Genomic DNA, 25,475 nt, shown 5'->3' with positions numbered 1-25,475 from the left:
CTTTTTTTTTTTGCAGAGTCTGATCGGTCTTCCATTGTCAGATCAACAAGTTATCGGAGAACCAGGCCTCAGGGTGTGTTATACACAGCCTCAGGCTCCAGGGCTCCCGGACCATCTCCCCAAACTGGAAGAAAAAGGACTACAACCTCAGACAGAATGGAGAGAAATGTATGTTTCAGTCAAAATACTGTAATCTAATGAATCCCAGAGGAACATAGACTGGTCAGTCATAACATTAAACACACCTACTGCCCATTGTGACGGTCCCACTATGTTCCCCCAACAGCACTGGAACATAGAGGCAGTTTTTCCACAAGTTCTCTGATGTTGTCTTATGATACCAGGAACCAAGAGGCAGATTGTGTTTTAGTTCTGTTCTGTACTTTGTGGGATCGGGCCTCCATGAGTCACACTTGTTTTTCCACTGCAGCCCAAAGATGTTTGAATTGACTTAAAACTGCTAAATTTGGAGTCTTAATGTGCACATTTAACATTTCCAGAATGACTTTGCTATGAAGCAGGGTGATTATACTTCTGAAAATGGCCATCATTTAATAGAATAGTCATATTAAGTGGTTAGCAACACTGTTGTAACTGTGACCTGTAGACATGACCCAAGGCTTCTAAGCAAAACATTTCCCAGAATACATTATATCCACTGACTTACCTTCCTCACATAGGGCATCGAGTTGACTAACCAAATATTGATGTACCTCAGACTTACCACTGTAAATGTGATTCATGAAACCACCTTCTTCTCTTGCTTCAGGCTTCAGATTTGTGGCTTATGTGCCCATTGCAAACACTGTATAAGTTGAACAGTGGTTGAAAAAGATGTTCTGACTGTTCTGCATCTAATAATAATAATAATAATAATAATAATAATAATAAAAATAATAATAATAGCCAGCATCAAGGTTTTCAGCGGTTTGCATGACTGATTTTTTATTTTTATTTTTGTCATTGCGATGAAACCGTGTCAATTCTCTGCTGGTCTAGACTTGAAATGCACTAATCTGACCTGGCATAATGATTGTTTATGTTGCATAGAATTTTTAATGCTAATCAGTTTTGTATTTCTAATCCAACATATTGACTTAAAGAGTTTATCATTTACTGGCTAGTTTATCTCATGATAGATGCCACTGTAACTAAAATAACTATTTTCAGTTCACATATTGCTTTTGTGGCTGTTTAGTCTATAACCCTGTTAGTTATTCACACCTCTATGCTGAGAAAAAAAAAACCTGCATCTGTTGTTTTTGAGTGTGTAAATTTTCCTTTGACTGTATCCCACAGGGCTGGGCATCAAGTACAATGAAACAAAAGATTATTACACAGACTCAGGATATTACTGGGCAAGGTGAGGAGTTATTGCATGAACAATACTCACATATTCTTCCTAACGGTAAGTTCAAGTACATACTGTTCAGTTTACTGTTATGTTCACAGTTTTCTGCATCTTTCCATCTAACAATGCATGCCACTGTTTTGTCCTTGTTCTTTAGGTTTTTTAAGGTTTTCCCAATGCAACTAAGCTTAAGTGTATTTGTATAAACAGACTTGGTGGCACAACACTTTCACAACTGTGACAAAGAATTGATCCAAATTGTTTCAAATGAATTTTAGTAAATAATAATATAATAGTAATAGTTTCAAATGTAATTTTTATATTTTGATGAAATGCTCCCTCTGAGAGAAAATGAGACAGAACCATGAAGAGGAACAATGGTCAAGGTTTTAAGAGCATGAATTTTGTTTACTAAGCTTTGATGTTGCCATGGGCAATTGTGATTGTTTCATCCTACCCTCCATAATCCCTGATGTTTAAAGAAAAAAAAATCATAATGAAAATATAAATAATCATTTTAACTGCAATAATGGCGTGTGTAAAAAGTATCATTGACTGCCTTTGAATTGCCAATTAGATTAGCTGTATGTGGCTGAACACCTGCAATATTCTGTAAATGACAATCTTCATATATTAAATAATTTGTCTTTTTCTCTGTTTCATTCTTCCAGCATTGCTAATTTGTAAAAGCATTACATATAAAGTAGCAAACCAATAAAAATGAGCTTCTGTTTCTATGTTCTCTCAAGCACCCAATAACTGTTTATATGATTGGTAATACACCATCCTTTCAGCATGACTGAATGCAAAATCTGGATGATTAAAATTCCTTAATTCAGCTGAACATAATGTTGCTGGATATACTCTTTCTGCAGCGAATGAATGTGAGCTCAGTTACTGAAATGCCTTCATTATTAGGGATTTTCACGGTGCATAATCAGTTCACAGATATGCTTCTGGCAAGCTTTAATAACATTGTTGTTTGAATGTTTTATGTTATGAAGCTTTTCTGATGTTGAAATTATTATATGTAGGAGCAGCTTGTAAATTACAGCCCCGCCCGCCCAAAGAAAGATCATTTGACAAAGGGGGGTGTAAGAAACTGTGGGTCCCAAGTCCTGGAAGAGAGAGACAAGCAAAATCAGGTAAGCTGTTTGATTTGAATGAGTAGATATTTGTATCTGTATTGGGCTGTGGGGTGTTGTGGGCATTTGTTGTTTTTTTTTGTATAATGCCAGCGTGTTTTTTTTTTTTTTTTTGGCTTAGCCCCTCCAGATGCTGAATCTGCTGGCCATAGAAAGATGAATATAAACAGGGAGAAAAGTGCTCCTCCATCCAGTCAGATAACGTGCAGGCAACAGCTGTTGACTCCAACAGCAAAGCCAGAGCCCCGACCAGAAGGTGAGATGACTGGAATACATGTACACCTTCAGACTGAACGATAGTTGGAAAAATATAACAAGACAGCAAGGGATGAGAACATCAGACTGAAAAGATTAATATGCAGGTTGGGTCATTCTGATATCCACTTTGCATGCGCTGATTTTAATAAGCAGCTCCTTTATACTTGAGAAAAATACTTATTCCTGCGTTTTATATAATTCATAAATTAGATCACTTCAAAATATTACATGAATTTTAATAAGCTTCATTCTATGCTGCAGATAGGCTTTTGTTCCCCCCCCTTTTAAATTTTACATAACCCACATCAGGAGCACTTGCAGGACCCTCCACGGTCTGACCTGCGAACTATTCCCCTCCCTTCCCTCCCCACCCCACTAACCCCAGCATACACACATACCCACACTCACTCTCATTGTCCTTGCAAAATGAGTGCATGTGTTCTGAGAGCTCATTTATGGGGGTTTCTCTACAAGCAGTAAGCTCCTTTGGTGCAGCCCTGCCCACAGATGGAAAGTAGTTAGTTCATTAATGGTAATGTGGCACATTAAATAAAAGTCAGAGGGACATCTCCTGGGCCCAGGGTTTGCCACACAGTGGGCAATTAGAGGAAGTGATTATACTGTCGAGAGGTTCAAATGTGCTCACTCATTCAGATTTAGGTGCCCCTCTCTTTGATCTCAGGTTTATCTTGGAGAATAAAGATTCATTATTTCTTGCAGGGTTGCAACTGTCGCTTAAGACTAGAAAAAACCTTTTACCCACCTGACTATAACTTGAGAAACAGCACGACATCTTTTTTTTCTCATTCTGACAAGATTGTAAAGCCACAAAATGGAGGGTGTTTTCAATATTTGCTTTTACACCAAGTGTCTCAGTCCTTTTTGAGGACACCTTAGAAAGTTTGTCATTACATAAGTTATGACTGAGCATCACACTTTTGACCTAACTGCTGACTTATGATTATGTCTTTGTATTGTTGTATTTTTAGTATATTTGCATAACAGGACTATTAACAACACCTACAAACATGTCAGTGCAAGAGAAATTGTTTAATTTAGGCAAGCAGTGAAATTAATTACAACCACGCACATTGTTACAAAGGTTTTTTATGTGCATACAATCAAATTAACTCACTGCAGGATGACATCACCTTCAGGATGAGAAAGGATTAATTAATTAGAAGAATTATGCTTTAAAATGTGTTGTACGGATATTGTGCACTAATCTGTTTTTGGAACGTGTGCCGTCAGTAAATGAAAACATAACAATTACTGTATGTGCAGTGATGTCTGTTTGAGGTAACAATATATTTCTGTTTCAGATGAACCGAGGTGTAGTCCTGCAAAGCAAAGCTCAACAATCACCTCCACACCAGCAGAGTCTCCCCTCTGCTCGATCCAACCAAGTTTGTCTTCTGACCTGCAAGTCTGGAACAGCTGGGAGAATAATGAGGGGTCTGAGCCCCAGCTCACTCTGCAAGAGGAGGTTTTCACTTTCTCGTCCCAACCTCACTCACCCAAACGAGGGCAAGGCCGGGGTGACCATGGGAAGACGGAGATGGGAGATGATCCGGCAGAGAGCAGAAGTGGAAGGCGATATCATGCCCAGCCTGAAGACGACTTTATTGGCAGTGAAAGTGATGAGGTATGTTTGCTCTTGGTGAGACACACAAGCACATTGTACTTTGGCTCTGTGCTCATTTGAAGTGCATCTCTTGTTGCTAGGACACTAATTGCCATCTGCCTTCGATAAAAGCAAAACCTCTGTTATATCACACTTATATCCAGTGCTTTAAAAAAAAAAAACTAAACTAGATTTATCTATTTGTGGAGTGCAGCAATTTTTTTGTTCAGGTAATGCATCGGTAGATAATTCATCCCTTTATAAAAATTTGTAACATGCAGACATTCAATTCAGTACAAGCTGGATACATGTTTGAGTTGGACTTTAATTTGACAGTATTAGTGCCAGAATGTATGTTTTTTTTCTTATGTGGGGTACGTTGTTTCATACGGTGCAGTTCACATCAAAGGTCATTGGGTTGTTCATCTTCAGATGATTTATTAATGGCTCCGATATGTGGAATAAAGCAGAAGAGTTTTCTTTGTGCTGAGCAAGGAAATTAAGCTGAACAGTAGTGTAAAGAGTTATTATCAAAGAAATGCTAATTGCTTTTACTTAATCAAAACTTTAGAATAAGTCAGATAAGTCACAGTTAAGCTCATTTTGTTGTGCAGTTAATTAGTTTGTGTTTATTAATTGTATATTGCATCAAAGCAATTCCTTCTGTCAACTATAATAATGGCAAAATCCATCATTAAAAAACACGCTTTTGAAATAAAAACCCACAGGCATTCAAAACCTTTTCATAAGCATTAGAAGTAAATTCTAGTGGTTGGTATGAGTTACTCAGGGCTTCCCTTAAGATTCTGGTTATTTTTATCTATTTATTTATTTTACATTGAGTGCATGTGCAAAGATGTATCTTTGAAATTCAATAACTCAAAAATGTAAACAATCTGAAAAAGATTTCTTTTAAAACAGGTTAAACTTTTCCAGTGACCTTTGTAAACTGCAGGTGTAACCTTTTTCTTTCCATAAAGCTCTGTCCAGACCTGACATTTTCTTAAAATTGCATTTTGGATTTGAAAATGAGATTATGTCTACATTCACCACCTGGTAAAAGTGCACAGTCCTGGGTCTGTCTTGGGCTGCCATTGTAACATATTTTACTACTATTATTATTCTTATAGTTTTATTTAGTTTTTCAGAGATATAATCCCTGGCACAACTTTAGAAACAAGACAAATAAAAAGAGGCTAGTACAAGTGTATGTATTTTAAGTGGGGAAAATTCACACAGAGTGCTCATGCGCACACTTACTCTAAACACCCACACACCCTCTCATAAACACACTTACTCACCCACATGCACACAGGTTATTAGAGACAAGCATCTTTTCCTCTATGCAATCAAATGATCATGTAACCTCTTTGTTGAATTCAGCGGAACACTTCAAAAGAAACAAACTCCACAGTATGAGTGTTTGACCTGAGCTTTTAAAAGTACAATATCATGGGGTGCATGTATTTTCATTTTTTTCTTTCCTTTTTTTTTTCTTCATTTTTTGAGACTGACTTGTCGACTTTATTTATTTGCTCTCTAAGAAGACTTAACATTGCCATCTGATTAAGCCAAAGCAATGTGTCCAAACTCTGAGCTATGACTGAAAAAGCCACTACTTTTTTTTTCAGCTACTACTTGAATGATATTTTGTTCCTCTTTGCATCTTAACAATATAGAAATTCTGCTTTGGTGGGTGTCCATCTGGGCTTTCTGAAATGAAATGATGAGAAGTGTATTTCACAGCTGATGAAAGTAAATGAATCTACAAAGAAAAATAAAAAGATTCCAGCATAACCCAGTGTAATTACATTAACAAAAGAAATGTTCAGCAAAAAATCTTGAAATTAACTAACCATAGGAAGAATATTAACGTAGAGGTATTTGATTAAATTTACATTTAAGTTTTTAGAAGCAGTGTAGCCAATTGACATCAAAGAAATTCACTTTATTTGAATGAATTTAATATACAAAAACTAGTCTTCTGCTTTTTAAAATGAGATTATCATAGTTTTTTTTATATCTCAGAATTGTTTTTTTCAAAGACAGAATGGTCCTTCTTCCAACAAAATCAGATCAACACCACACAGATTGCAAAAATGTTGAACTGCTTGGTGAAATCTTCTTTTGTGAAGCATTTTTCTAATGGACAATGCAGCAAGGCCGCAAGTTCCAGTACACAAAGCTATACATTCCATGCTTGGGATGAAAGATAGCTGGAGTTATTTACGTGTTTGCGTGTGTGTGTGTGTGTGTGTGTGTGTGTGTTTTGCCATTTTTTAAAACTAGTAAGACACATGTGACTGTTCCTTTTTTAACTTTCTAATCCTTTGGTCGTCCTGAATAATGAGACACTTTATGTTCTGTTCACGAGTGAGGCCAAAGCATCAGCAGCTCTTAATGTAAATCACAGAGAAAAAAATGCAAATAGATACGGGGTGAGGCTGTGAGCTACAAGCTCATTGTGCCGAGTGAAAAGTCAGAAAACCAGTAAGATTTGCTCATTTTTGTGTTTACTGATGAGAAAAGCTATTATGAGTAGTATGAGCTTCTAGCAAATGCCATATCATGTACATATATACACTGTGGCAGTTTGTTTACTGATAGAGATCAGACGACATTATGCGTGCAGTTGATTTGATGAGATATGAATTGACACAAGTGCTCGTAGCAATATCTTACTGCAGCTGTCATAACAGTTATCCATAAAGAAGCCATCGTGGTTTTTGGATTTTGAAGAGTTACTGATGAAATCAACTAAAATTTGTTAACTGGACACAGGGGATACCAGTTCTGTTTGTATTTTTTAAATGACTTTTTTCAACTCAATTTAATTCAAAAGTGATGCCTCATTTCACTAAATCGTAATTGTATATAATGTAAAAAATAAGATTAATTGAACTGGTAATGAGATTTACATTATTTATAAGCATGTAACGGCAAAGATTTTGTTTAGCATGTTAGGATATTTACAAAGTGAATTATTATTAAACTTCTGCAAGTTAGCATTGCTCACATAAAACTGATGCAAGTCATACAATTAAACTTTCGAACAGTTACTTTGATTGTGCTGCTGTTGGGATGTTTCCTAAATGTCTTACAAAACAGCTGCTGGTAATCTTGGAAGATTTTTTTTCATTTCATACCAAAAGCCAAAGAAAAGAAATCTGAAAAGGAACAGAAACTCTGTGTGACAAAAGATAAAAAATAAATCATAGAATAAAAAATAGTAAAATATGAATAAAAACTGTGTAACGCAGTAGATTTTAAGCGCTTTGGCTGTCATAACTTTCAGGCTGTTGACTTTTACCGTAAACTCTGTGGTGGCACTTCCAATAATTTAATGTTGCCAAAATTTGCACAAGAAAATGCTTTTTCATTTTGCAATTCACAGCAGGCATGTTGCATATTTTAATTAAATTGGCTCCAGATATGGCATTGGGTGTGGAGGATGTTTATCTAATTAGTTTCCTAACAGGAAATACACCACAGACGGTTTGAGGCAGTTACAACTGTTTCACAATCCAAAATGGATAAAAGGTGAAGAATTACAACTTTATGTGTCACATAATTTGTCACATTTCCAATTTTTTTTTTTCATAAAATACCTTGTGCTTATGCCCCACAAATGTTCTTTTAGCTGACAAAATGCTTTGCAACTGCATCTGAAGTCTAATAGTCCAAAAGCCCAACTAGTGGCCATGCTTGTTCTTACATTGTGTGCTAACCATAACAACTGACTGTGTTTATAAGTCTATAAAAAGACTAATTACTGAGAGATTCACCATGCGTTGTACTGTAGCCTGCAGTACTGTAAGATCTGGCACACTGAGCTCCTGGCTTCTGCCACACTGTCAGTAGTTATACATTCAAACTGCGGTTTATCTACCAACACAGGTCAGTATGATTGTGATATTGATTCATTTATGGCAAGTTGCTCTTTTCTGAACTTGAAGCATTATTATCTTTCAAATGGTTGCGTCAGGTTCATGCAATTCTCTTGAGCAGGCGTGGGCTCTTAAACAGAGAGAAATATTAAAAGCAGAAGAAAGCAATGAACTTTCTGTGTGAGAAATACTTTGAAATGTATCAGAAACAATGAGCCAAGGTAAAGTTTGTCATAGTTTTTTAGGGAAGCTGTTATTCTGATGCATAAATAACTCAAAATAATTGACTCTGCTGCAGCTCAGTCAGATGCATTCATGCTCACACTCACACCTATATCCAGCCTTTCAATAATACATGTAATCCATTGTTTATTCACCTGAACTTATGAAAATGATAAAGCAAAGAAAGAGAGGAAAGAACAAATAAGATTTGGAGCCGGTGAGCTAAAACCCCGCAGGGACTCATGATAACCTTTCACCCCAAAAAACAAATCTCACAGATAAAAGACAAGGGAAGAAGGAGATTTAGTATTGAGGTTCCAAGAATAACTTAATTATTGAGAATTAAAGCCCATATTAGAAGCCTAATGAATGTGCGTGAGGACAATCTGTTGTACGTGTGTATCATAAAAGGCAGGTTACATTTTTACAGAACCTTGTGCTTTTGATTGGGATTTTTCTGTTTAATTGAAAATTGGGTTTATGGATGTACAACTAAAATGTGAAACATCTATTCATTAAGTATGTATATTACATCAATTTCAGTCTGTAGCTAACAGTGTAGAAAACATTTTTTTGAGGTAACACTCCATAGAAAATCCATGTTTTCAAACTGAAACAGACACGCATGCTTGAACAGTGGCTTTGAAGTGTGTAGCTTGCTCCTTCGTGGACGACGGAAGCCGTTGTCAGCTTTGTTTCACAACAGCTGCGATGGATTTCACTGCAGCCCAGCTGTATATTGAGAGAAAAGGCGTCAATACATGCAAAGAAACTTTCCACAGCCTCTTCAGCATAATCACTTGTGCTGTCCACACATACTTCCTGCATAATATTTCAACATTGCTGCTGTCTTGCTTGACCAGGCAGCTATTTAAATCTACATTAACTACACACATTTACTTTGTTTTAGGCTCTTAGGTGGTCAGCTGATTTACACAGAGGTTAAACGTTATACAGGTACAACTCTTTATTTTTTTTTATCTACCACTGTCAAACTGGGTCACAGTTTGAATTCAGTGTTGTGAATTCAGCTGCCATCTTCAGTAAAGGAGCAAGTCACAAACTTTTCACAGTCGAGTATCTTTGAAACTTGCTGAGATAACTTTTGCTGTTCAAAATTGTGGTTTCACTGGAGTGTTCCTTCAGTTTTAAAGGGAATCATGCATTGCTCTTATGTATGCAGTGTTATATAACCTCATTGGTAGGTAGAAAAGGGAAGCTAAAGTACTGAGAACTATCTCTGAATTCGAAGGTGGAACAGATTAGCAGACTTAAAATGAACATCATTAGCCTTTTTAAGTGTGAGGTTGGCTCTAATGCTAAGCAATCAACAGCATGTCAGTTCCTGTGACTGGTTGCCTGTTCATAGTCATGTACTGTAATGCGCACATCAATATAAAAAAAACCACAGCAATGTTACTTAATGAATTAAGAATAGTCTATCATCCACTCATATGTTATGAGTAATCAGGCCAAAAACTGTTTGCATAGTTAACTTTTGTTGACATGTTTTCTGCATTTCTTCAGGATAGGAGCTACTCTGTGTTCCAGCACCAAAAATCCATTCGGTCCTGTCCTGCTCATCCGAGAAATGCTGATGCAGACTGGCATGCACAATTTGAAATTCAGTCTGATTCTCCAAACACGAGCCAAACATCACCAAGACAGCATAGTCTATCCAGTTCCTGCATGCAATCTCTTTCTACTGGTAAAGCTGAACCAACTGGGATGGTTCCTACACGCTGCCTCTCACCTACCAGACAGGACCACAAGTCAGAGAAAGTGAGCCGGCTTCTGGATGGAGGCAGCAGCATTTCATTTTGTCGTAAATTCCTGCAAGAAGTCACACTGAGGGACTCCAAACTGCATAAGGTAGGGTCCAGGGTTTCAACAAACAGCAGCTCTCTTACACAGTAGCTCGCTAAAGTTCTTTTGTTACATAGAGACAAGCATGTACATAACTTATTATTTTCCAGTCCCTCCTTATAATTATAAGTGAATAGCTGTAAATTGGCCACATGCTCATGTTTGATGCTACACCATATAGTGCCAAAAGACATTTCTGTTTTCGATATGATTGTGTTAACAATAACAAAGCACACATACTCATTAAGATGTTGTACATACCAGTGAAAACAAGATTGGCCACCCAAGAGATATCCTCTATAACTGTTATTAAAAGCCAAATTCATCAGTTTTTCCTAGTATGCTATTTGTTATAAGATTTCAAATTAAATGTTAACTTTCTAATCAAATGATTGTTTGAGATCAAAGAGGATTATCATCGGCCTAAAATGTAGGAGAAATACTGTTGCAGCTCCGCAGAGGTTTTAACCTTTTTTAAGCATATTGTTTAGCTTTCATGCCCTTTAAATATGTTTTAAAGTCACAACCTGACTCTGAGTCACCCTCCACAGTCCCTGCAGGCAACAGATCCCTCAAAAACGAAAAAGAAAAAAAAACTTTGATAAATTCACTGCACTGTTTGTCCAGCATCAAACATCAGAGACACAAAGATGACAGGAAAAAAGCTGAATTCCCAGCAGGCTCAATCAAAGATCCAGATGCTTGTCAGAAGTTGGTGGTGACTGCAGGAGAGTAAAAAAAAAAAAAGCAGTTGGTAATAAGTCATTCTTCCTTTAAGAGTGATTAATGCAGCCAATTAGCTATATATATATATATATATATATATATATATATATATATATATATATATATATATATATATATATATATATATATATATATATATTTTTTTTTTTTTTTTTATTTTATTTTATTTTATTTATTTTTTTTTTTTTTAAGTGTTCTTCCATAATTGATGACCTCAAGGAGACGGGTTTGACTCAATTGTTAGAAAACGTGGCCTGGTTTAGCTGGAACTTATGGTACTGAGTGCTTCGGAAGCATTGTACCAAATTTGCAGCTTTTTGAAAAGCTGCATGGTGTTATGCCGTCCTGTCTCTATTTTACCAATAGCGAAATGTCAAAAATCTCTTCTAAGTTGGACAGCTAAAGAGGAGTTGTAGAAATACTTTTAGGATCAGACTATGGTCGGTTATAAATTGAGGTAGTCCCCCGCCTCTGTCGAAGAGATCCAGGATCAGAGCATACTCAACTGAAGCGATCACAAGGCCTGAAGCGAGTTCTGTCACATAGCTGTTGCTCTCTGCATTTGCACAACTCACTGCTGAGTGATATCGCAGCGTCCTTCATCAGTGCAGCTCCTGACTGCTGATTTGTGCCAACTCCAGCAGGCAACATGCAGTGACGGCTTTGAGTGAAAGGTTGTCAGAGAAATATGACAAGGAGTTTGCTTCCCCTCCTGCAGCTCCGGTGTATTGACTTCCATTGATTCACCACCAGGGCAGCACCAGGTTTCCTTCCACTTTGTCAGACAAATCAAGTTACCATAGGAGTCTCCTAAATCAATAGATATACTGTTTAAAGACAGTTCCTCAGAGGGTCAAAATAATGGCGCAAGTCCAGCACTTCCTTAAGGTCCATCTGTCATTGTAGCTTGTTATTAAGTATTTCCCTACTCGGTGGCTGCAAGGAATTTCTCAGCTTTGTGAATTTGCTGTGTGGAGTGTGTGAAATAACATATTTCGGATTGCTTCCAAACAAGTGACCTCTGTTTTATGGGTAATAAATTTGAAGGAAGAAGATGAGACACTTAAGACTGATGATTCCAGTCATAATGTCTTACAACTGCATGGCAATCTACGGATGCATGAAGACGATGATGAGGAGCTCCAAATGTTGGCAAGCCTGAAAAGACAGCAGGAGGAAGATGAATGCAGAACTCTCAGTGCATCTCAAATCCATCAGTGTGATGTCAGCATCAGCATGAGCAGCGATGACACCTCGACCTGGACCCACATCTCCATGGTCTGTACTATCACCCTCTGATACTCTGCATCATTTAACATTAACTCTTCCCTAACAAGCAGCAGATGTCCAGCTCTTACTGTAGACTCTTACGGTCATTAGTAGGTTGTCCCTCACTCTGTCTTCTCTCTGGAATATTTCATTTGACCCTGGCTGACCCTCACTCTTGCTAATTTCCATTTCAAGGCCCAAGTAACAACCATGAAGTGCTAATGCACCTCTTTCTCCAGCCCATTTTCTGCATTACAAAAGATGGGGAAGATAGAAACACATTTATTGGCCTTTTTTAGCTTTTAAAAAGTACACTAGCATAATATCCTCCACCCCCCACAGTGACTGAAAATTATTTAGGTCATTTGAAATTATCCCCAGAAGTCTTGATAGAATTCAAAGATGGTGCATTTTGCTCTTGGCTATTGAAGGTCATTAAACTATGTCCCATTAGCGTATGCAAGATACTTTACAGAAAAAACACATGCTGGGTATACTCATCGGATCCCAAATGAATATAATAATTAAAAATACTGATGTGATAGGGATGTTGCCGTTTCTATACATGCAGGCATTCATTAATGTCCTGAGATTCATGAATAATGGTGTTTCTTCTTGGATTATGGTCTTTTTTTTTCCTTTTAAGAGCATAGTGATGTGGTTACCAGTGAAAACACAAATCTTTGGATCCTACATTAGACACAGTTTTCAACAAGAACAGGACAAGCTTTACAGAAATGACTTCAAGTCAGCTGCAGTGTTTAAAATTCTAAGTATACACTGTATGGCAACAGCACCACCAACAGCATATAACGAAAATGCTTTCCAGTAAAGAGAAAAGAAAGCAAATATAGAGACATTATATACATTTTTCTTTCCCGAGGACAGATATATATTTTGAAACTTTGTAACAAAGAAAAGAAAAGGTATATAATACATTTCTTTCAAGTGCAGAAAAGAAAGATAGTTGTAAGACCTAAATAAAGAGGACTCACTATCTGGGGCTGGGACTCATTGGAAATGACAAGCCAATTCTTGTCCCTGGACGCTGTGATCCAAATGGTCCCCGCTGCTGTCATTCATGCTATTGTTGCTATTTTCCCTGCTTCAGAAGCCACTTTAACAGCCCAGACAGAACTTCACCCCTAGGCGATTGTGTGCTGTGCTTGCTTTACTTGACTGAATGCAGAAGAGTCAACTTGTAGATGGAGCAGTTGTGTGAAATTGGATTTCCTACATGTTTGCTTGTGGTCTCAGTTTGATAGGTATTCTCTCTCTGAGTACATGACTAAAGAAAGAGCCCTCATATCAGAATGTAGAGCAGTTTTTTAAGCCATGAGCTACACATACAAGACTGCATCAGCCAAAAAATAAGAAAAAAAACACAATTAGTAAAAACCCACCCACTGTTGTCCACACATGTTTTTTTTTTTTCAGTGACACACAATAACGTTTGTCAGCTGAATATGTGACAGCAACAATGCGCTGCCATAGAGGGTTTTGAATGGCTGGAGCGCATGTCCGTATAATGCTTTTTCCCCCCCCTTTTGGGAGGAAAAGCAGTGGCAGGGTGCTCTATCTCTGTGCCTGATCAAAAGTGCGCACGCACTCCCATCAGTGTTGACTAAACAGCTCACAACAAGCTTGAAACTTGAATGACAACGAAAGCACAATACTCACCACCGACATTCTGTGTCGCATGCAGCCGCATACTTCCTGTTATAAGGAACCATTTATAAAGGATAGACACTCAGAAAGCAGCCTTATGAGGACACGATTGGGTAACCCTTTTAAATGCCTAATACTTTTAATGTTCACACTGTTTAACATTTACAGCGAGAGAAGCCCCAAAATGTAACTTATGGTGGGATGAAATGTTTGTAAAAAGAGCAGTCACTTCATTTCTTTCAGTAGTAAAGAGGTGGGATACACCACAGACATGCTCCCAGTCCGTCACTGGGCCAACACACCAAATACAAAGACAACCACTCGTGCTGCAAGCCAATTTGGAATTACTATTTACCGTACATGCTTATCTTTTAGATTTAGATTACTTGTTTAGCCCCTGGACAAAGTCCAATGTATATACTGGGGAAAATACAAACAAGCTCTAACTGACCAACAGGTTCAGATCTACATCAACTTTTCTGTGAGGAAACATTATTAACCACCCCAGGACCACACAGGACTCAAGTAAACCTTTAATGTTTTTTTTTCTAATTTAAATGAGATTATCTGCAATTACATCTTAAAATTGACAGTAAGTGTTCTGCTTAAGATTTCTATATTATCATAAAAATCCCACTAAGGTTTTAATCATATTGACAATTGTTGTACTCCAACATACATGCACTTCTTGGACTGAGTGAAGGGTTCAGTAAGTTTTACCTCCTGATCCAAGATGGAGGAGGTTTGGGAAAGATGAGATAAAAAAAAATAATTGTGAGGATTAGAGCTCTATTTGTCTTATTGGTTTCCATATTTTCTCAGATGTTCCTAGTTTCAGCTGTAGTCTCGCTGTAGTTTCTTCCATGATAGAAACCTGCTTTACTTTATTCCTCCACCGCATGATACAGGAGGGTTGTGGTGTCAATCAGGAGATTGTAATCATTTTCTTTGCTGTCATAAGCAGATTTCTTATTAGATAGGTACTAGTTCTGTTTGTAAAAGCTTTAGATAATGTCACCAGTATGAGCAAAGTTGAATCACAGTGTAAATTCCCATGCAAGTCTCTATCATGTTGGACAACTTTCCATAAATCTATGACTGTTGGCCAATCCCAGAATATATGGGTAAAATTCCCCACCAATCCACAGTTTCTATATTTGTTCGATTACTTTATTTTGCAGTAAAACTGGAGTGTTAACATAATGCACTTCAACTCAAACACCCTCCACAAGGGGCTGTTGGATTGTTTATATCCAGACCCGAGTGTTTCCTCCCAGTCCTCTTCAGTTATAATTACATTTGCTTTGAGTTCCCATTTTTCTTTTACATCCCTATTATTAACTATAGAATCATGTTGCACTGCTCTTTAGATTTTTTCACATCAGAATCATATCTTTTTGTGATTCACCACTTCTAATCGATGCCAGTATTTCTTCAACTTTAATTCCTTGTATATTTGATCTCTTTTATTATAATTCTACAGGGATTGTGTCAGCTGTGAATATTTGTAGAAAGCATTTTTAGTAGATTCAGTTACTCTTTAAGTTGTTCTGATTATTTGAGAGTTTATCCTTTCATAATTGGGGCATCTAATTTTAATCCATTATTTGTCCATATTACAAATTCATACTTCATAGTACAAAATTCAGATGTTTCTGCAATTATAACTTCTTTGCTCACTGAGCATTATAGATTTTTTTCACAATGGACAATATTTTCATTGTTTCTGTAATCTGATTATTCTGGATCTTGAGTTCTCATTGTCCTGCTTTTGCCCTCGGGCAACCTCTTTGTTCCATTTCCACCAATATTGGATTTTTATTTTTGGTTATCCATAATATAAGAGCTCTAAGTTGGGCTGCCCAGTAATAGTTCCTTAGATACATGTCCATTTTTACAGCTTACATTTTCCTAATTGCTAGTTCAAGGAACACAAATGACAGTTCAATACAATGTTGATTAAAGTCAACTAAAGCACTTAAGGTTTTCCGATTGCCATAGTTACATGATGCAACACACAAGATAACACAAGATATGCAAGGGTGGCTTTGTAGAGGGTAAAAGATATAAATATAGAGCACCAAGATGTTTGAAGATAAACCAGCGAGACAATACAAGCAATCAAGATGTCGTCTCTAAGAGCCAAACCTCGTTTCTGTTTTTCTAAGAAGCTTTGCAGCACCTTGTGTGTGAAATCATCACTGACTGCCAACCAGCAGGCAGCCAGTTGCTGTATTGAACTTCAAAACCGCATTTTGTTGTCAGGTCAAGAAGTGATGTTTGTTCAAAGTAAATCATGTACTGTTTTTAACAGTAGATGTACTTTTTTCAAACCTGAGTACTCTGGGTACTGGGTTTTATGTTATAGTAGAATACAGAAGGTGTTTCTAGTCTCTAAGGTTCCTGGGTAATTTTTTCTATTACCCTCCAGGTAACTCATCTTCATCAGTCTACATTACCTGCAGAATTCCACAGGGTGCAAATTTTGGTTCTGTCTACAGAATCACATAAAGAAAGCAGTGGAACGCACCTAGACAGTCAAAATTAAATCAAGCAATGCGAAGACTTCGGCTTCAGCATGTCTGCTTCTTCGTCAAAGTCATCTAATGAAATAGTCTTTAACAAGCACGAGGCTCAAACAGACTCCCGAGGCCACCATATGGTCCTTAGTTTTGACATGATGAAGAAGATGGCATAGTGTTGCACCTATCTTTCTGTCTGTCTGTCTGTCTGTCTGTCAGCATCTTTAAAGCAGATATTGATATAACTGACCTCCATTCACATTTAATGACAGTAGTTCTGGTATATCTGAGTGATAAAAGAGGTTTTTATTTTATTTTATGGTTCTGTTGTTCTTTCTTTACCTTTTATTTTCTATCATTGTTTATGTTTGCTTTTAATGTTGCAGTCAAATGTTTTGTTTGCTAGATTAAGGATTTTCCTCTCTGGCCTGACCGGGTAGCACATCATTTGGTTTTATAGTGCTCAAGAATGAGTCTTTTGTGGGAATTTGCTTCGTCTCCCTTTAATTATTTTGTTTGTTGTTTTGAATAATGCCAACATAAATAATTAACACCAGGCACTGTGTATGTATATGAAGTGTATACCTAGCAGGACATTAGGCCGTTGAAATCATTTTTTTAACTCTTTTCTCCACAGTATGACTGAGGGTCATCTTCCAGAAAGGCTGAAATTGCATTATTGATAATCACTGGACTGATAGCATGGTTTGCTTGTCAGGCAAGAGTGCAGTGAATTTGGTCACAGATCTCCACAAAAATAAATTGAAATCCAGACCATATGGCCCTTCATGTGACTCCTAAGCATGCAACCTCTATCGCAAGAGCAGTGAAATATCAAAATACTCTGCACCCATTCAACTGGAGGTTGCCTTCCTCTGGATTGTCTCACTGCAGGGCAGTACAAACGCCTGACAGAGGGCAGCTATTTGAGGACCCTTTGTAAGACACGGGAGGGATCCTGTCAGATGAAGTGGGCTTTTTAGGGTGTTTGCTGATCAAACAGAGAGGTCAAGGACCAGAGGAGCTGGCTTTTGATTTTTGGCAAGTGTTGGCTGCGTTTTGGATTACTTTCTTGTTTTAGACACTGAAAGCATTACGGAAGGTTTGGAATCTTTATTCAGCACTGACACAACATTTATGATGTTTACTAAAAATAGCAATTATATAATGTTATGTGGATTTGAGGAAAAGACAGATTTAATTTGACAGAAATGGGAATTCCAGCTATTTAATGAATAGAACCATCTTCTTGATCAATTTATTCCTTTGTTACTTATCCATTTCTTAGGGAGGTAATTGGTTCCATTTGTGGTATTTGTACTTGGAAACTGTTGATGAGAACCCACAACATGCAGTCAAAGGAGTGCAAGTGAAACAGGCCTTCCTTTGGCCACAGAAACAAAACAAATCCATCAACAAGATAAGAGGAATGCAGGGAGTGGCCAGAACAATTTGGTACATTTCAAGAGAAAAAAGCATGCACTGTTTAGCTCAGCAACATGAAAAGGTCTGGGTATCAGTGGAAGACAGCAGTGGTGGATTAATGCATGATTCAATCAGGTGCTCAGACAAACCCCCCTCACAACATCCAGCCAAGTGTAGAACACTCTAGAGAAGGCTGACACATCCTTATCTATTCTCCAGCAAAACTTCATTAGTGCAAATACAGAAGATTCACCATGAGGTGGAGATCTGTCTTAAGCTACATAAGCAGAAAGGATTAGACTCAGGCAAAAAGTGTGAAAAGCCAAAGCATTTCTGGAACAACATTTTCTGAGCAGAGGAAACGAAGATCAGCCTCAGCGAGAGCGAAATGTGTGGATAACATTTGGAGTAGCTCCTGACCTGAAACATTTATCATTAGTAAAGCATGTGAAGGCAGTGCGATGGCATGGACATACATGACTTCCATTGGCTCTTGGTGACAACTGTTTATTGATGATGTAACAGAAGACAGAAGCAGCTGGATGAATTATGGAGAGGGTAGCGTTGCTCTGATTTGGCCAAGAGCTGCAAAGTAAAGACAGAGCTTAGCAAAACAGATTAATGGCTGAAAAACATCTCGCAAAAGTAATCCATGACTTCTTGATATTTTAAAAGAAAGAGTAGTTTGAAAGAAATCAAGCCATGTTTCACATGGTTAAGATAAAACTACCCACCTACATATGCACGGGTGGTTTAATGGCACAGAAAATTAGAGTGATCCATCAGTTTTAACAGAGAAGCATTGTACAGTTGTCATCATACTGGATCCAGCTGGTTTTGGTTGGACTGGATTGTGTGTAATTGGGTTTCATTTGAATTTATTTGCTTTCTGAGATGGCATCTGTTGTAAACTGGTGTGTCAGAATACAGTTAGAACTGCAGAGAGGCGAACTGATGAACAATGTCAGAACAGACTCAAAGATAGTCTGTACCTGGGTACGACTGCTTCAAAGACCTTCTGTGAATTTGTCCCCCTTTTCAGGCAGCCGTTGCCAGAGGAAGATCCTTTACATTGTATTAAGATGTAACATTTAATTTACAGCTATGTTAATGACCCCACTTACATTTGAGCCTCAAACAAGTGAGTACTTCAGATTAAAGAGCTCATAGTTCTGAACCCTTCTATAATTTTTTTCTTCAGTAGTTAAGCATGAGCTCTTTAAGCCCGTATTCATTACGCAACTTTAACATCAACATAGGTAAACCGCTGAAACAACAAAAAATGCATTATGGTCCAAATAACTGTAAGTCAGCAGATGAATGAGAATGTTTTTCTCATCTCCATGAAGGATTTTTTGCTTACCACAGTGGATTTTATCCTTCTCTAGAAATACTTTCTTTCTTTCTTCCCCTTTTGATCATCTCAGTGTGTGTACTAGTGTACAACCTCCACATGTCCCCCATGAATTATGGTCACACGGCTTTCCAGTGCTTTTAAATCCACAAGCATCTCTTTGGTCTCGATGACTTTCAGCTGCCTTTGACTTCCCAAAATGTGTTACTTTTGATTTTACAATACAATATTATCCCTGTGTACTTGAGAAGTAAAATGCCCTGTGACAATATTCTGTCAAAAGAATTGCATGATTTCTTTTTAGAGGCATCATCATTTGACAAGCAATTGAGCTTAAATAGTCTGCTGGTTGTAAACACAATGACCTTCATTACTCATTCTGAGCTTAAGAAATATTTTCAGTCTTGACGTGCAGTAAGTGGACATCTTTTTCTTTTGCGTCTTATTAAATCAATGACTGTAAATAATAATGTGAATTTCTGGAAATGTGTTGACTTTGAGTAAAGGTGACATTTTAATGCAATTTCTAACTTTTTTCATGCAGCCTTTGAATCAGGGGCATCACTATCAGAAGGAAATGAACTCACTGCTGCATTCAAACCCAAGGTAAAATGCATCACAACACGGAGATATGTTACAGATTATATTTTTCATAATCAATATATTCTATGGTTAGAGCTATGTAGTCTGGCAGTGAAAGCTAAATTTCTCTTACATTTTGGGTTTCCAGCGTTCTTTTGAATTGTAGTTAGAAACCAAGCTGTAAAGAGAGCAATTCTTTAAAAGAAAAAAAAATTTCTGACGTGTTTGAATACTGAAACGTTAATTGCACTGGCGAGGAGATGATGGTGGTGCAGAATTTGCAAACCTCAATAATGTTTATCTTGTAACAAAAAAAAAAGGCTTTGAAGCTTGTTCTTTGAATTAAGCTTCAAGTACAAAAAAAAAGAAAAGGAAAAAAAAAAAGACAAAAGACCCAGAAATTCATAATCAGATGGTTACCAGTGACTGCAATTTTAGGCTAAATGTCAACTGTCAGATAGATGTAGACTTGAGCTTATCACGCTCTCATATGAGTACAAATAAATTGAGAATGTGGCAGGTGCTGTGGCTTTTCTTCTCCCTCCACTGCTGTTGTCGTTTTCACAATGCCATTTCTTTTTCACTGATTATTATTGCTTGTCAGATTCATCTCTGCAAATATTTGATAGCACTTTTTTATTCAGTAGAATATTGATGGGAGACACCAGACTTTGGTTTCTTCTAAATATAAAAAGCAGACTGTTTGACTTGGTACACAGCAGGAGTTGAAGGAGTTTATAATGGAAAAACAGCCATAAGACACGTTCCATCTTGTTTTGCTTACCTGCAGGTTAAACCAAAATTAACTTCTTACCTCAAATAGAAAACATGTTGTTGAATGGGCTCCTACTGCTGTAGGAGGGAGAATAATTTCAATAGTAGTACCAATATCAACTTCAGGCTAGCACTAAGTTAAACAGAATTCCCCTCATGCAGCCCAGAAAACCAACCAAGTAAAGTAGAAATTGCTAGAGAAACTTGCAACATGAAAAATGTAGGACTCTTACGATGAAAAGAGAGAGAGTAGCTAGATTTTCTGTTTACTTTTATAAATTCAATGAGATTTGTAGCATTCAGGGAAAGATGGAATCAAATAATGCGTTGTATAACCCTCATGTAAGTCAAATCTGTTTTGGGCTCTGGTCCTTAGAGAGAAGTTGGCTCAGAGAAAACAGGCTCAGAAATTGCTCAGATATCCTCATTACTACAGTGAAGAGAAATGATAATAACATTGAATGATAATAATAGAAATCTGAGACATTAACAATACATGCATGTCTGCGTATAGAATGCAATCTCACTAAGTGAATCCCAACCTCTGTGTTAGCCGCTCTGTTTCATAGTGTTTTTCCATCTCAGTGCCCTGCTGTGGCAGTGTATGAATGGATCCAGTTGTCCTTGGAGGGTTCTGGAGACATCATATCGCACCACAGCCTGCTAATGCACAGCCGTGTCTCTGCACTTGTCCATCTCTTTGTGGGTGTACACAACCGTGTGATGTGTTACAAAGGAAGACAAAGGGATTGCATCACAGTTTCGCTACTCAAATTATGCAGCCCCCTCATCTCTAGCACTTGTGATTTATTGATGACAAGCAAGGTACCCTGGTGAGAGCATGTGTTGACTCCCACGTGTTTAAAGAGTGTTTGTGTCATTGTTTGAATGTAATGTAAAAAACAAAAGATTCTGATCGACAGTAGGGATAAGCAGTACAGATGTACCCTTTTTAGTTAAATAATATATCAGCGTGAATGCCCAATAAAGTGATGTTTGATTCAATGTCCAGTGAAAATGAATGCTACTGCTGGCTATCACCTCAAACATGCAGCTCTACAGCATCCACAGCTGTATTACTGAAATTAGTCTTAGAGGCAAGCCTTGATTTACATACTGAATAGCAGCTGCACAGGATTTGTCATTGTTTTCTTTGTTTTCTTCCAGGCGTTGCATCCTTAGACACCCTCACAGTGAATTCTATCTTGGTGTATTTTGAGCATCCTGGCACCACTGCAAGGCTTTTCTTGCTGTTGAAAGCTGCAGCTTCCTTGACAACTAAAATGATCCTGTAGCTGTGCCTAATGTTGGGCATGGCAAGCATTTTAACATGAGATGCACTTTCTTCCGTAGCTTATGTTAAAATCGAGCTTTTTGACACGTGTGGGGTAATTGTCTCTGACTTTGACTGGCAATACAAATGTGGAACTGCAAATAAGGTTGTCAGAGAGGGTAGCTCTAGTGGAAATACAGTTGTTTTACAGGAAATACTTGAGTGAACTTTAGTAGAGTTGCCAAGGAGTAAGAGAGAGAAAGTTTTCTTAAGGAGATATTTGGATTTTTTTTCTTTTTGTTTCCTTTTCAATGTGCTGAATTTCTATGTAAAGAGGACATATTTCTTCAAACAAAATACTAAAGTTAAATTATTCTCTTTTAGCAGAGCTCTGTATTTGGATTATAATTTAAAAATCTAAGTAATATAATCACTTTTGCAAAGTCACATTTAACATTTGCAGGTTCAATTTATGCCTCCGCTGCAGAGCCCCTTGTCCTTGAAAACAGCTTCCATTAACTTTTGTACAATGTTCCTGTCTATCAAGCCGTCAGAGAGGTGTTAGAGGGAAGTAAATGCTTTAGTTTGAAAGAAAAATCAAAGCCTTTGTTGTTAAAATGTTTTGTATCATTTGAAAGGTGTAAAACCAGCTATGAGGAAAATTATTTAACTTTTAAAAGCATGGTAAGATCAAACTGAAAAAGAAAAAGAATAATCACACTTGCAGTTTTAACGCGATTATGGGGATTGCATATGTTCCCACTCTGACTATGGTTTTGGTTATTCATCAAAGTGACGCCTTTTTCTCGATGATTGAACACATCTGGTATGACAAATTTATCGTAACAAAATTTCTGACACACTGTTGCATGATCTTGAATTTGTTTTTACGAGTTAATATCAGAAGACTGTGCACATACAGTGATGTGAGGAATTTCAAGGCTTTTGCCTGTTGGGACTTGGAAAAAACAAATCTGGTTCCTTATCTAGTCCTGCTTGTTGAGTCTCCAGCTAAAATGCAGAAGCAGTGTGTGAAAATCAAAGTACATGCTTGGCGATCTGCAGGGTGACATGCACTATATAACACATCATCAGGCAGCATATACACCTTTATCAAAGTAGACGTGGAAATTACGCAGACAGTTGTCAGCCTTCACACGAGTGGAGGTCCTAGCAAGTTCACTCAGAGGCCAGATCATACAATCCTCAGAGGCCCAACTGTCCCCGACTAGTATCTTTGTTAGTCGACAGTACAGTACAATCACAAATAAAGAAAAACAAAACTGACATAGCAACACATGTCTGCAAAGTTTCAAATGAAACCAACCCTGATGGTTTCTGGAACAAAATCCATTGGAGAGATGCAACCGAAGAGGACATGTTTGTCCATAATGCACACCCCATAACTCACAATAGTAAAGCATGGTGGTGGAGGGGTGATAATTCAAACCTGAACAACCTAAAACAATTTTGTGAAGACTAAGGTGGTGAAAATCCTCTACAGAGATTTTCAAAAAGGTATTACATCATATAGTAATGCTACTAAAAACACTGAGTTTCTCCTATTCTGCTTCTGAATTTTATCTTACTTTTTGTTTAATTAATAATGAGAACATAAAATATTATTGTGTGCTGTTCATCTGAACTTTTATTTGCCTAAATTTACTTCAATTCAGCTTTATTTATGTGACACCACTGCACTACAATGTCATCTCAGGACACTTTGCAGATACATCAATTCCAGCCAATTCATAATGAATAGCCTAGTTAAGGAAAACCAACAGATTGCATCAAATCTCGACTTTGATCCAGTCCTCCAGCCTAAACAAGCACGAGGCAACAGTGAAAATCAAGACTAAGTAAAATCCAAGTTGTATTTACACTATGCCATAATACATAAAAGCTTTTCAATCAAAGAACTGAAAGGTGTAGTTTTTTTTTCCACTAGGCTGTATATTATTTCTGGGTTTTGATGTTTTCCTATAGTGGTATCTTGTTGAAACTAGCATCATCGTGTGCCATTAATCAGTGAAAATGCTGGAATCATGATGCATAATTAAAATGCTGTGGATCCGAGTGGAAAGCCTCTTTTTGATGTAGTGAGAACATATTTCAAACTTGTCAGTAGTGTTGAGCATACCATGCTGCTTCCAGGGTGCTGTGGGGAAAAAAAAGCAGTGCACAAACCAGAAAACTGCTCGCTTGCCTGGTGATTGTTCAGTTTCAGAAACTGTGACATTAGCAATCATTAGACTTCTTGATGGAGAGAGAGAGACCAACCAGAGGCAAACATTTGAATCTCCTGCTGCTGTCAGTTGAATATTGTATAGAACATTATACCATAATTCCTCATTAAATATGCTCTGCTTTGCTCTTATCCAAAGGCAAAAGATGTTAATGGATGATTGCACTACTGATATATAGCCAAAAATGATTATGAATGCTGTTTAACAAATGAATCTCACATTGCTTCCAAGCAATAATTCATCTTGTGATATTCTCTCTCTGGCTTTAATCGTTTTCAGCATGCTAAAAGAACAGTGGTTTCATTTACTGGAAAGTGACGGATGTATAGTGGTACTCTGCATACATCAACGGCAGAGAAGATACACTCATTTGGAGAAAAATGGAGTCAAGCTCTAACAGAAACAGGCAAGGTTAAGACCCCTACTTTCTGCCAGAATATGGGTACTTGGAAGGCACAGCTGGAGTCAGAATTTAATAAGTGATCCTTCAGGTAAAACTGTGAGGCTGCAGGAGAAGTGGCTCAAGGACAATGGAATCTTAGATGGGCTTCTGAGAGTGCATGATGATGGGACTTCATTGTTAAAATGTCATAGGGTAGGATGGTGAGTGTAATGGTATGTGTTGTCATGACTGTCTGGCTTTATGGTCTTTTCCCTAGAGAGTGGATGGACGTGCTCAGCCCTCCTATTATGCCTCCCAGCCAGCAGAGAAGGTCAGGCAACACACAGAACAATCTGGAAAGCCAAGGCAGAGGTACAGTAACCTTCATTTTAGTCCTTTTTGCCCCCAGAATGCCATTTACATCCTTGGGAATCAGGAGGACAGCAAACAACCTATTGCTTTTAATACTAATTACTCAAAAGCATGCAACTAATAGAAACAGTCATTGGTGTCATAGTTTAAAGAATGCAACATTTTGACCAAAGACTGTGCACAGCATGATGGGACAGCAAGCATAAGCTATCTAATTAGGGGGGAAAACCCATGAGAGCGGAGCTCTCTGTCCTCTACGCAACGCCATAGGTCAGAAGAGACAGCCTCATTACAGGTTTGTACCCCCCAGACACATCGACAAGGTTAATTGATGAAACCTTTTCAGTTTACTACATCATTTTTAAAACTCTTACACAATGTCATATAATTAGTTTTTCATTATTGTTGCGCAAGTTCTGATAAGATAAAAATGTCCATCCCGCTGCATTCTGTAACCTTTTTAGCTTTTAACTGCCTGTCAGTTTAACAGCTAAATTCCTGCGCTTTA

General features: G+C 37.6%; 1 protein-coding gene across 1 annotated transcript in view; it reads left to right on the top strand.

Annotated features, from left to right (window-relative positions):
• The window catches only part of cfap20dc (CFAP20 domain containing), a gene marked incomplete at both ends in the record, with an annotated part of 37,210 nt that overhangs the window by 4,981 nt on the left and 6,754 nt on the right, over positions 1-25,475 (top strand). The window contains 6 exons of the mRNA XM_079242079.1: positions 1,300-1,363; positions 2,649-2,752; positions 4,077-4,399; positions 12,148-12,378; positions 19,883-19,944; positions 24,873-24,967. Of these exons, the coding sequence (XP_079098205.1) occupies positions 1,300-1,363; positions 2,649-2,752; positions 4,077-4,399; positions 12,148-12,378; positions 19,883-19,944; positions 24,873-24,967 (879 nt within the window). The remainder of the gene's footprint in view (positions 1-1,299; positions 1,364-2,648; positions 2,753-4,076; positions 4,400-12,147; positions 12,379-19,882; positions 19,945-24,872; positions 24,968-25,475) is intronic.

The sequence above is a fragment of the Telmatherina bonti genome (genome assembly GCF_933228915.1).
Source record: "Telmatherina bonti genome assembly, chromosome: 6".
Lineage (NCBI taxonomy): Eukaryota > Metazoa > Chordata > Actinopteri > Atheriniformes > Telmatherinidae > Telmatherina > Telmatherina bonti.
The sequence above is the reverse complement of the archived record's forward strand: the minus strand, read 5'-3'. Positions and strand labels throughout refer to the sequence as shown.